Source organism: Cynara cardunculus (assembly GCF_001531365.2).
Source record: "Cynara cardunculus var. scolymus isolate 2C chromosome LG 12, CcrdV1, whole genome shotgun sequence".
Lineage (NCBI taxonomy): Eukaryota > Viridiplantae > Streptophyta > Magnoliopsida > Asterales > Asteraceae > Cynara > Cynara cardunculus.
Window position 1 is genome coordinate 4,379,754 of NC_037539.1, and position 14,119 is coordinate 4,393,872.

Here is a 14,119-nt window from a genome sequence, read left to right on the forward strand (position 1 = left end):
CCATCTATTTGCCATCTCCTCGCCCCTGCGATCGAGACCACCACACAACTAGAACATCGTCTCTGCAACACCCCCTAGCAGATTTGCACCTCCTCCTCCCTTTTATACGGCACGTCTCTGAAAACAGAGCCAAAAAAATTTGAAGTGGTTGCACAACTACCATAACATAAAATTAAAAATTAATTTAAATTTATGGTTTTATTGAAAACAATAAATTTGTTACTGACAAATATATACAAAAATAATTATCGTAATAAATAAAACTTAAAAGTGGATATAAGATCATTACATGGACTCAGTTTTTTATTGTATTTTTTAGTCGATTAAATATAAGTTTTATTAGAATAATTCAAGAAATCAATGACAAACATGAGGCGGATGTGTATTTAATAGAAATTAAATATTACATTTATCATATACACATATAATTAACGTTAAACATATATTATTTTTTATTTATATTAACATTAAAAATATAATTAACTTTAGAAATATTCAATATTGGTCTCGTTTTGATGATATCGACGACATCTTTCTAACGGTGTAATTTGTAAAAGAAAATACGTATTTTTTTATTGTACTTTAACTAATAATTAATTAATATGATATAGATATATATATATATATGATAAAAATTGAAAAAGTAAGGGAAGTAAATTAAAACAACCGAAGTCTTTGAAGGGTTAAAAGCGTAACTGATTTTCAACCACCATCCTCAAGTTTAGCATCGGTTTATTTCTTTCTTTTTCATTTAAACTCAATAAAAGACAAACGATCTTCAATTTAACTACAGTAGTTAGTGATAGGTTCCTTGTGAAAATCTCGGGAAACTCCATGAGCCAGTTTGAAGTAACATGATATCGTGGTGATCAGTTGTACTTGTATATGTTTTGTGGATGAAACATTTTGGTGAATCAGGCATTAATGACTGGACACTGATAGTGATAAACATCGGGTTCTTGAAGTTTTAGATTAATTACAGCTTCGATATTGTTTTCTTTTCATTTTGAATTTCGATTTGCATTTGGATTTTAGAGGATTGGGGGCTTCACCGGAGATGGAGGAAGCTTTTTTACAAAAATAGTAATAAATTGCAAACCATATACATATAAAAAACACTAATCTCAATCCAAAAGCCCCACCCTACCCGAGTTCTATTTTTTGCTTACTGAAAACGGACTTCAAAAACTTAGACCTTTTGCATCTCTATTTTAACCTGTACCCAACTACTTATATTTAAGCATTTAATTAACCTAACTATAACATTTTACACTTATACCCTTTTGTATGATTTATTTATGAGAAGGTAAATAACTCCAACCACATATTTATTCTTATAACCCACCAATTAATTGCAATTAAAAAGTATAGTTCTAATTTTCTTTTAATTAAAGCTGCGTTTCATAAGCATTAATTAATAAATTAATGCATTAAATTTGTAAGTGTTAATTTGCTTATAAATATAAATAATATCAACTTAATCTACAACAACAAATTAAACAAAAAAACACCCTTCATGGATTATTGTTTTCCTTCAAAATTTTGTCATCTAATTAATAACGTTCTTTCTTCGTCTTTTGTGTTCAGCATGGCCATTTTCCTTACAATCAACGTCAAATGTACCAATTAACCTCAGAGGAAGATCCTTGTTATCGCAGTGGCAGGGTAATGACGATTTATGCAAAAAAGTTTGGTGTCATAATAAGGATGCTTATTGTGACCAAGGCGCATGCGTTTGCCATCCTCATGGCCCGATTCCATCACAAATTGGTTGATCATAGAAATGTTATATTTACTTGATGCAGTTTAAATAAACTTTCATTTGACATAAATGGACATAGTTTTCTTTAATTTAAAGATCTGTTTGGAGATATTTACATTCATTAATTATCCATTCCGCATTCTATGTGCATATATCAATTCTTCACACGTGAAATTAGCAGCATATGTGATAAGGATTGAGTTTTGATGAGAAGCGTAAGAAAGAGATTTTCATCCTTGTATGTACATTAGGATGAGATGCACCAGATCAGCCTTTGTATCAAGTGCGATTCATAGGTGAGTTTGATTTCTCTAAAATTTTAAGTGTATCGGAATGATTTCTCTAAAATTTTAAAGTTTTTGAAGTGTAATTTTTTAAAAGATTCTATCTTTTGATTCTTTATTTTATAATAATCTCTTGAATCGGTAAGAGTTAATTCAGTTTGTTTTTAAACCTTTTATTATGTCAATTTTATAAACCTTTGATGTGTTAATCATGATAAACCGTATAACTTACAAAATGAAACTCAATAGAAATCTGAATGTATAGTATATAATTGCATCTTGATTTTTATGATGATTTCAACTAACTACTACCACTCCTGATCCAAGTTTAGATAGATTTAAATAGTTTTTTAAGCATGTATTATAATATCCTAAGGTCCTTACAGGTTTGAGATTACAAGTTCATCATTGTGGTATGTAAAAATGGTCGGATTTGGTCCCTGCTGCTCGGCATTGTTGTTTATACAACTCCCCTAATCTTCTAGAGGAGGAACAATTGTAGTGGAATCAAACTTTAATCGACGAAGCCCTTGATGGATGATTTAGTGAAATCAGGGGCGCCTGGTTCGACACCTTCTGTTTGATGAAGCCCTCAATGGGTGATAAGGCGGAAATTCGGTCGGATGGATGAAGCCTTCCCGTTAGAGGCAGGGACCAAATCCGGTCGTTTTTGTATACCACATTGGCGAACTTGTAATTTTGAAATTGTAAGAACCAAAATTGTTATAAATAACAAACCACAGGGACCAAATTTGTAGTTACTTAGAACAATTCGAGAAATATTTTAGTTGGGAGGATTTTTGACAAAACAAAAACGATAATTGATTTCTTGATTATTCTTTATTATTATTATTCAGTCTACAGTTATAAACGACCATTGAATTTTCAGTGGTTTGTACAATTCGTTGACTATACACCATCTTCGACCATAAATCTCTCCCTATTACTTATTCAAATTTAAGTACCGTATATAACTCATTCTTTTTCTAATTTAAAGTACATGAGTGCGAAAAATCTACACTCTAATTATTATATCAGAGTTTGACCAAACATAATTTGAAATTTAACTATTTAGAGCATCTCCAACAACTGTATTAAAATAGAAAATTTTGAAGATTTAAGAACTGCTCCAACAACTATGTTAAATGATATGTAAAAATAGAGAAAAAAGAGTGATAAAGGTGGAAATCTCTAAATGTGGAGAAAATTTTAAAACTTTATAGAAGAGAGTTAATTATTTTCTACTGATAAAAGATATTGAAATTAAATATGTAAAAAAGAGAATTAATATCTGTACTAAATGTATTGAATATTTTATTAATATTGTTAATGTTAAAATTATTAAAATATAAAATCTGTTGAATTTGAATGTAAAAAAAAATTCGGCAATTTTAATTTTTCATATTTTATTACAAAAAAAGATGTTTGTTAGACTACATATAATTGGAACTTTAAACGTCTATAAATTACTCCTCATTGCAGAAAAAATGTCAATAATTAAAAATTTACTAAGAGGTTGTTTGTTTACCTCTTAATAGTTTTATTAGAGGCAACCTCTGAATCGTTAAAAGGTAAATCTTGTTTGACAAAAAAAGTCTATCTCTTAATGGTTTTGAAACCCTATGAATGATTTGTATCATGAGCTTCACTTAACCATTCAGGGCCCTAATTTCATTGTAAACAATTACCAAACAATTATATTTCATTTTGCATCATATATGAGCATCTTAATCATTCTGATTAGTTAATCATTTTGCACAAAACCATTCAGCAACCGTCAAATAGTCTCTAACTGAAAATATTAAGTATTTGTTCACGGTTTATAAATTAAGGGGCCGTTTACCAAACGCTTACTCGGGTAAGCATTTACCAAGTCATATTATCTAATCAAATGAATATGGTAAGAACTAAGAATCTTACCCGGTAAGAGTGAGACGATAACCAAGAGTCTTACCCGGTAAGTGAGAGCGACGACTCGTACCATGGTAAGCGATTACCGAATATATTGTTGCATGCGTTGTCATTTTGGTGAACTAAAATCTTACCCCATGACTGCCACGGCCAAACCAAATCTGGTTGGATGGAGGATGAGCCCATAGTTGATTTGACCCGACCCGGGTGGAAACAGCAATCACCGCTCCGTTCTCTTCCTCGTCTTCCTGCTTTGCAATCCACACTGATTCTCTGTTGCAAGTCAACAGTCCTCATCCATCCTGCTTGCAATCCTCGTCGAACTCTGAAACAAAGCTTCTGATCGGGTGCAAAACAGTAGCAGAAATCGTCAGTCTAGAAATGTTGTGTGGGTCAATTGGTGGTAGTAGACGCAGGAACCTGCTTGATTTGCCTACATAGGTTGCTCGCGGAGCTAATACTGTTTCTTCCATGGGAGCCAATGTCAAAGCCTTAACCAACAAGATCTTTGCGCACCTCAAACTTAACAGCGTCTCCAAAGCAGTTTCCATCTTGTTTGAATCTCCAGTCCCCTTCGATTTCTCTCTATACGCTTCCCTCTTCAATCTATGTGCTTCCAGACGTGCCCTCGTTGAAACCCGTAAAGTCGAGTCTCATTTATTGACCTTCAATCTGACACCACCTATTTTTTTACTGAACAGGGCGATAGAAGCTTATGGCAAATGTGGGTGTATGGATGATGCAAGGGAACTATTCGATGAAATGCCTCAGAGAGATGGGGGGTCCTGGAATGCTTTGATTTCTGCATATGCCCATAATGGGTTCGCGGAAGAGGCGTTGGGAGTGTTTTTGGATATGAAGAAGGAGGGCCTTTCATGGAATGAAATAAGTTTTGCTAGTGTTATGGGGTGTTGTGGTTCACTTTTGGAAATTTATTTTGCCAAGGGAATACATGGACTCATTGTGAAATATGGGTTTTGTGGGAATGTGATTATCGGGAGTTCGATTGTTGATGTTTACGGTAAGGGTGGGTTTTTGAGCGATGCCAGGAGAATGTTTGATGAGCTCTGTAACCCAAATGAGGTTTCTTGGAATGTGATTATTAGGAGGCATTATGACATGGATGAAGAGAGGATGGCAGTGCTTTTGTTTTTCGAAATGATCAGGAGGAATGATGTTATGCCATTGAGCTTTACAGTGGCAAACTGCCTTCGTGCTTGCTCAAAGGTTTCTGCTATCAATGAGGGAATGCAGGTTCATGGTTTTGCAGTCAAAACAAATCTTGTAGACAGTTTGGTAGTTTCAGGATCTCTCATTGACATGTATGCAAAACACGGAGACCTAGAGAGCGCTCAAAGTGTCTTTAACCTTCCAAAAGCTCAAGATTTGATCAACTGGACTTCGATTGTGACAGCATATGCAGCAAATGGTAGAACTGAAGAAGCAAGGAAGCTCTTCAATGAGATGCCTGAGAGGAATGTGGTTTCTTGGAATGCTATGTTGGCTGGCTACACACACTATTATAAATGGGAAGATGCCTTAGAATTTGTCCATCTAACCTGCAAAAACAACATTGACATCGATCATGTTACAGTCATGTTGATTTTGGGCACATGTGCTGGCCTTTTAGACGTTGAATTGGGAAAACAGGTTCATGCTTTTGTCTACAGGCGTCATTTTAACTCTAATCTGTTTGTTGGTAATGCCCTTCTTAACATGTATGGGAAATGTGGAGATTTGAGAAGTTGCAGAGCTTGGTTTTATCAAATGAGTCACTTGCGAGATGCTGTTTCTTGGAATTCAATATTGACAACTCATGCACGCCATAAAAGGAGCGAAGAAGTGATGATGGTTATCTGGAAGATGCTAGAAGAAACACCACCACATAAACACACTCTTGCAACTGTTCTAGCTGCTTGTGCAAATATCTTTGCACTTAAATCAAGTAAACAGATTCATGGATTTTTGGTCAGACATGATTACGATATGGACATTGTTATAAATGGAGCCTTGATTGATGCTTACTCCAAATGCCGTTGTCTCAATTATGCACTCGTGGTTTTCAAAGCAACTGCTTCAAGGGATCTGATTCTTTATAACTCGATGATATTGGGATGTTGTCACAATCAAAGGGGTGACATTGCTCTTGAGATTTTTGAGATGCTGAAGCGTGAAGGTTTGAAACCAGATAATATTACATTTCAAGGAGTTTTGCTTGCTGCTATCTGTGAGGGTCGTGTCGAACTGGGTAGGCAATATTTTGATGCAATGATTAGCAAATACTGTGTTATACCGCTGTTGGAGCATTATGAGTCCATGATTGAACTCTATTGTAGGTATGGGTTCATGGGTGAACTTGAGAAGTTTGTTAAGGAAATGCCATTTGAACCAACTGCAGCAATGTTGATTAGAGTTTTTGATGCCTGCCATGATTATAGATGTCAGCTGTTGGGAAAATGGACAGCTGATCGGCTTAATGAATTGAACCCATCAGTCCCCTTCCGATTCGAACTCATGTAGGAGAATAACCACATAATGGTGAGTGCCATTGGAAGTAGTTTGAACAAAGCAGAAGTGAAGGGAAATCAAGAATTGAAGTTATTGATAGTGGTTATAGACCAGATCCATTTGGATGAATAATTTGTTGAAGAAGACTTGAAATGATATTTGATGGAGGTCATTGGGACATAATTGAAGGGAAGAAAAGCAAATGGGATCAAATTCAAGGGATCCCAGAGACTCATTAACTCATATTTGAATGATTGTGGGATATGGACAGGTTGAAAAATTCTATGTTTGGGATGTTATATACAATAAATAAGAGTAACGTATTTGATAATTTTAGATTTTGTTACTACTATCTAAAACAACACATGATGCCACAAAGTTCTTTTATGGACCATCTTTTCCATACAAGTTTAACATGCTTCGGAATACCATCTAGTATTCATGGAATGGAAGCATCTGCAGGATATCTAGTTGATGCCAGTTCTTCTTGGCGTTTCACTTGACGGGACAAAATAACAAGCTAAATCAGCCTGCGTGGCTGTAGTTGGCGAGTCTTTGGCACCTTTTACCTTCTTTCGGTGCCAGTTCTTCTTGCCGTTTCACTTGACGTGACAAAATAACAAGCTAAATCAGCCTGCGTGGCTGTAGTTGGCGAGTCTTTGGCACCTTTACCTTGTTTTGATAAAAAGAAAAGCACGCAAACATTGGTTTGGTTTTCGACGAGAACCAATTTACGATCTTCATAGTTCTTATTACCACCCATCTTGATTCCTCTCTGATGTTCTCTTACGAAATTTAGATGCGTATATGATAAAAACACCCTATATATATATAAGCATGCATGGTTTCTTGATCATCAATCAAAGGGAAGTCCTCAGAAATTATACTTTATGGAAAGTGATGTCTAATTGTTCTTTCAAATTTTGAGTTTTGACCATCGAAGTTTTTCATCTTCTGCAAGCAAGAAACTGTAGATGTTCGACTCCATCGTATGTGTAATATATTCATTTACGCAACATTTAGATCAAAAAAACTTATTGACTTCTATTTATCATAAGCCACTTGAAACCATATATATATATATATATATATATATAGAGAGAGAGAGAGAGAGAGAGTAAACAAACAGAATCTTTAAGAGAATCCTCTAATACATATATATACCCTAAACTAGTCGTTAATCCTAATCGGCATGAACCAACCAGTGTAAAAAGGTGAATAGTTTTAGGGTATTAATTACACGCATGCAATGGCAAAGCACAACTGCTCCTCTCTACGAAACGACCACACCTGTACCTTGGTGTTTACTGTCAGATACTCCTTGTTCTTCTCCACGAACTGATTCCAGTTGGTCTTCAGAACGTAATTGCTGGTGGTTTTCAAGTGCCACATCCTCAACGTCATGGGGTTCGTGTGCATTTGCAGCGTCGGCCCCAGCAGTGGTACCTTAAACTCACCATATTTATCCAGCAATTGTTTCTCATCGCTTGTCAAGAAGTCAAGTGTCTCCAGTTGGTTCATCGGCATGCTTAACCTGTTTTGGTTTTTTGCAAGATCGGTGGCATACAAGATTTTCTGGATCACCAGTTTCAAGTTGGAAGCTTTCATCTCTCCGGTGATGAACCTTTTCAAACGGTCTGTTGTGTCGTTGCTAATGGCCGGGGAACGGACATGCATCTTTTTATCTTGAATCTTCATCCTCTTCTTGTTGTTCTCATCTATGGACGAAAGTGGACGCTTTTTCACAGGTTTCTTGGTGAGTTGGTGATGATGAGACGATGAGGCCTGGTCCTGACGAGAGAAGAGTTGAATCTTGTGTTGTATCAATTCATTAATCTTTTGCAGATAGTATTTGTCCTCTTCGGTCATCACATATCTGCTGGTGGCCTTAACAGCAAGAGTAGTCTTTGGAAGTTCAGCTTGCAGCATCAACCTGAGTTCAAGAGGATCCTCATTCTGATCCTCCATGCTTGACTGGTTTGGTTTCATGAATGAAGAACAGAGATTGAAAGTGAAGAAGAAATTAGTTTTGATATGATATGGTGGGTGATGATTGATGGGGAGGTGTTTGTAATTGTGGGTATATATATATAAGATATAAGAGAGAGTATGTATATGATGAGGATGAATTAGCGCAAGAAATATTAGAAAGAAGAGATAAYAATCTCCAAGTTTCCAAATCTAATTGCTACAACTGGAATCGATTACAATGAAAGTGCACAACTCTACATTGGCTTCATTAAATCAATCTTCAAGATATACTTCTCATCATTTGTTTTAGTTCCATATATATCATTTACATATGTACATATTCAGGTTTTGTTTATTTTATTTAATATGGAAACATCAAGATTATCTCATTATATACATATTAACCGTTGCTAAATGGTTGGATTAATTGGAAAGAAGCGTGTTGGGTAACTTAAGGTTGTTTACTTCATATTATGTTAAATATTGCGATGGGACCCACTAAAATATGTTTGAGTTTGAAGAACCGGATTTATTTCTTGAAAAAGGAAATTCCTCTCTCTAATATGTGTGTGTGGAGTGTGGACCATCAAATATTCAATTATATACAATTAAAATGGTGAAATCAAATAAGAGAGATAATTATATTCATGATTTTAGTCATAACCATTTTCTCCCTATGAAATCGTAATTAAAACTAATAGAATCGTTTTTTAATAATAATTTTTTAAAGAAAAATCAACATAAGTGTTTCCTTTTTTAAATGACATGTCATTCTCTATTAGTTTGGAAAATGTAATGAAGTGTCAACATATTCAAATACTTTCCTCTTTCCTCCTAATCTAAGAATATTTATAAGACATTCATCTCTAAAATTTGTTTTAGATAAAAAATCTAAAAAAAGTAAATATTCAACATCTTTATTTTAGAAATTATACATCCACTATATTATTTAAATATTATTTTTTTCTAAATATTTAGTTTCAAATTTTTTTATTAATAAAAATATAATATAAAATTATTTCTCATAGTAATATCAGTTGGAACAAAAATATTATACTAATTTCATCACTTAAAAAATGTTAAATGTATGAAATAACAACATACTTTCATAAAAAAATTCATTATAACATTCTATTTTTGTTTTTCTTTATTACAACAACATAATTTTAAATTATTTTTTATTAAGGTATCGCAATTTAAAAAATCTACCCATTATAGCAATGGGTAACATGTTACCTTTTAAATCAGTTAACCTCCTGATTTTTTTTTGCTTGTGTTTAATGAGATGATGTGAATGACACTTCATTTTGATGACTTAATTAAAATAAAAATAAAAATATATTTCAAATTATTATTAGTGATTTTCATTCATTTATATGATTTAAAAAAAAACGTTTATTTTTTTTTGACTTTTTCTATTAAGTTGCATCCAAATTAAATAATCTATGGTAGAATATTTCCTAGATAAATATGCTATATTATTTTCGAGATACATTTTGTTTGTAAAAAAAGTAACACTTCTTATTTTATGTTGTTCAAAAAAAATACATGTCACTTAAAGTTCTCTCTAAAATGTTAACGAAATAAATTGTGTTCTACAATTTTTTAATATTGTTATATTAATAAATAATTCAAAAAAATCTAATTAATTTAATATATTTATACGTCAAGTTAATTTTTTTTAACAAATAATAGATTTTTTTGAAGATAATATTTTTTTGGTAAAAAATGAACAATTTTTTTTCTATTTTCAAAAAACACATATTCTTTTAAAAAAATATTAGCGAGATAAGTTGTCTTCTACTAGTTTTATTAATATTGGTATATTAATGAATAATTTAGAATTTTATATTTATTAAATAACATGTAAAATATCTAAATATTAAAATTAAAAGTACATTGTTTAATAAGAACTATTAGATGTTATAATAAAATAACTTTAAAAGTACAATGTTGTAATAAGAAATTCACATTACTATAGTACATATGAACAACCTACATGGACAATGAGGTGGCATGGAAACATGATATAATGTGAAAATTTAAATCAAAAGGTTACTTAATGTTATAATGGGTAAATTTTTCAAAGTTTAATATTCTAATAAAAAATAGTTTGAAAATACATTGTTATAATAAGAAAAACTGGAAATACAATGTTATAATAAAGAAATTTATGAAAATAAATTGATATTTTGTGTGTTTTACCCTTTAAAAAATATATATATTGGAGATGCTAAGTTACGATTTCAAATCTCATACATGGTGGTAGTTGTGACCATTTTCAGAAACTAAAAGAAAAAGGGTGTTTTTTTAATAATATGTTATATTTTTCTTACAGTAAAAAAAAATGAGTTGAACTTATTAACATGATATTATCGAGAGAAAAAAAGTATCATATAAAAAGATAAGATTTAGAGTACATTTTTAAATTGGTAGGAATGGAATTAAATTGCGAGGGAATTGATGCAATCTATAGAATTCAATTTCATTTTATACACAAACCAAACAGTCAAGGATCCAATTCATTCATATTCCATTGGAATTCAAAGAGCCTAAAACTTTATTAACCAAAAGGATTCATCATGAAGTCCAAAGGTCATGCATGTGAGTTACAAGATGACTATAATATGACTTGCCTTCTACACTCAATTSAATCTGCTAAATTGCCTTCCTTCCCCATGGCTTTCCGCAACACCAACCCAACCATAACCTACGACTCAACATCCTCCAAGTATCATGTTAACTACGACGCCAAAACAATCGAGACAACCGTCACCACCAAAGCTGCCATCRCTGATGAATGGGTGGACGAACTCCTTTCGCTCCACGCCGACCACCCAACGGTGGTGGTGGGCTTGGACGTCGAATGGCGGCCCCACCAAATCCGATCCATGAGCAATAAATCCGCCACCCTTCAACTCTGCATCGACACCAAGTGCCTAATCCTTCAACTCTTCTACATGGACGAAATCCCAGAATCCCTGAAAATGTTTCTCCTGAACCCCAAGTTTACTTTTGTGGGAATTGAAGTTGATGAGGACATTTTGAAGCTTAAGAACGAATATGGGTTGGATTGTTCTAAAAGTACAGATATTCGGGAGGTGGCAAAGACCATGTGGCCGGGAAGGTTTCGTCGGCCGGGTTTGAAGGATCTTGCCATGGAGGTGGTGGGGCTTTACATGAAGAAGCCAAAGCATGTTTGCATGAGCAATTGGGAGGAAAGGGTGCTTAATGAAAACCAAGTAGAGTATGCATGTATTGATGCTTATGCTTCATACAAGATTGGTCACAAGCTTTTGCTTCAAGGTTAAATTTTATGAAGGCTTATTTTGGACAACGATGCAATCTTAGTTTAATTGACTTTTTTGGTAAGGTTGTTTATGTATTGTTTTGCTGAAAACTTCGATTTTTCTAAAGAAATGAATTTGAAGACTTAAATCTAATATTTTGTCGTTTTGTGTCCTTGGATTATATTTCATATACTCTAATATGAAATGTGTCATATAAAAATTTAAATCTAAAGATTTGAATAGGTGGTAACGCAAGTAGTAATGTGAGAAAGAAGATGTATACTTGTAAATGTTGTTTTCTTCGACGGTCATCGTTTCACGGTATTGTCTGTCGTAAGGGGAAAAAATTATATTTCTGAATGGTGTCACTGTAACGTATTGTTGGGTATTACCATATAGTTTTTGAAATTGAATGTTTATATAAATCTTTAATGGTAGAGTTGGTAAATGTAGCTTATTTTATATAAAATGTACACGACTAACTATATAATGAACGATAAAATTCGCATACTTTATATAAATCATAGCCTTCTTGTTTGTAGCCGTCGAATTTCGTTATGGGCTACCAAGTAATGAAAAGCCTTTTAAAGCTATAGTTTTTATGATCACTTACGTAAATCTAAAAACAAAGATCAAGATATGATAGTATTAGGCTTTTTATTCAACGTAAGCATCTATATATATATATAATATGGAATGCGACGACCGACTTGGGGAGGGAGACTAACGTCGATGCCTTGCTTAACACAAACAACATCAATCAATCGTAATTAGTACCAATTAAGTTGGAATAAATTTAATTGATCCTATTAATATGAATGTAGTTGGTTTAGTTTGATACCAATTAACTTTGAATATTTTATCAAGAACTTAACTTCTTAAAAATAAGATTGAATATATATAAAAGATTAGACTAAAAAAATTAACATGTTGGCAAGTAAATTGAAGAGCAAATTGCCTAAAAAAGTAACGTACTTTAACTTAATTCATATTTTGGGTAACGTACTTTCAAAACTTTCATTTTGGTGTTAAGTTTTAAACATTTAAGTATCATGTTGAAACATTAATCAGTTTTCAATGTGACGAATGATTTGACTTACTTTTTGAATTTAAAATTCAATAAAAATTTATACTGAGTTGGATACCACATGACTCACAGCACCAGCATGGTAATCGGTTACTGCTTCAATCGGTTACACGAGTACTTAAATATTTAAAATTTTATATCTTAGGTACTAAAATATAAATGAAATTTAATACCTTACTTTTTAATACAATTTACCTTAAAATTGAATCTCGAAAAAGGGACTTTCTTTAAATATATTATGAAGGGGCAAGCAAAAATCTAACGAGAACCCCTTGATCCTCCAGATTGATAGAGCTGCAACCTAACTCTTTACATTCCTACAACCTATATGACCAAGTCCCACCATTTTAACTTTAATCCATGGCTAGGGATTAAATGTTGTCAATCTTGTTATTAGTGTTTGATGGAAGGTTACCCTTATGCATCATCAGATCCAGTGTTGATAGATGATGAGGCTCTTGACATCAAACCCTCAAGTAGACGGTTTGAGGGAGGAACTTCTCATAAAGGAGCTTCTTGTGAAATTACAGCAACTGTCAAAGAAGACAGTCAAGGTTAAAAAAAACATCACTTTTATTCAGTAAGCTAGGTGTTTGATAAAATGTTGGTTTAATAATCTGGTTTCAGATGAAATAGTGTTGCATCATTTGTGTGACTTGATGATTGTGGTTTCATATTTGATTTCCATTGTTGAAATATGGTTGCACCATGTGTGTTCAGTGATGAAATGTGGTTGCATCATGTTAGACTAAAAACGTGAAACTGGTCGCATCAAATGCATGCCAATTGCTTAGACTCGCCATAGAGATTGAGTATGTTGGTCATATTGATAATGTAATTTTCATTGGATTCACACTTACGGAAACAACTTCATTTCAATGGTTAACTAGTTACAAAAAATGATCAACACTCATACTAGTTGAACCGGCAAAAGTATTTAAGGATTGATGGTGAAAAAAAAAGAGTGTGGACAGTTAACAAACCAAGTTCTTCAATTTCCATGTGGATTTAAGGATTCTTGGTGAAAAAAGGTTAGAAAATTCAACCAAAGTTCAATTTCCGACAAGGTAGATTTCCACAAATTCATGGATGAATTGGAGAGCTTGTTCCAAAATGTGAGCTGGCAATCTTAGACGAACATATATGATAAACATAATCAAATACTGAATAAGTATCTTATTTTAAATATAAAAAATCTAAAATATATCTACGATAATCATTGAATTCTAACAAAATATTAATTATTATCTTTATAAAAAAATTACATTATTAAACAAAAAATAAATGACTTCATTATTAAATCTAT

The 14,119-nt window shown here is 32.8% G+C and overlaps 3 protein-coding genes across 3 annotated transcripts; 2 read left to right on the plus strand and 1 right to left on the minus strand.

Annotated features, from left to right (window-relative positions):
- The first annotated feature begins 4,255 nt into the window (after positions 1 to 4,255).
- Positions 4,256 to 6,751, plus strand: LOC112523507 (pentatricopeptide repeat-containing protein At3g26540). The gene has a single exon (XM_025133128.1). The coding sequence runs from the start codon at positions 4,429 to 4,431 to the stop codon at positions 6,475 to 6,477; it is 2,049 nt and encodes a 682-aa protein (XP_024988896.1). The 5' UTR covers positions 4,256 to 4,428; the 3' UTR covers positions 6,478 to 6,751.
- A 950-nt stretch (positions 6,752 to 7,701) lies between these two features.
- On the minus strand, positions 7,702 to 8,433 carry LOC112522783 (putative B3 domain-containing protein At3g24850). The gene has a single exon (XM_025132091.1). It carries the CDS (start codon positions 8,431 to 8,433, stop codon positions 7,702 to 7,704), a length of 732 nt encoding a protein of 243 aa, XP_024987859.1.
- Positions 8,434 to 11,114: 2,681 nt separating this feature from the next.
- LOC112522784 (Werner Syndrome-like exonuclease) lies at positions 11,115 to 11,747 on the plus strand. Its single transcript, XM_025132092.1, has one exon. The coding sequence runs from the start codon at positions 11,115 to 11,117 to the stop codon at positions 11,745 to 11,747; it is 633 nt and encodes a 210-aa protein (XP_024987860.1).
- Positions 11,748 to 14,119: the final 2,372 nt, after the last annotated feature.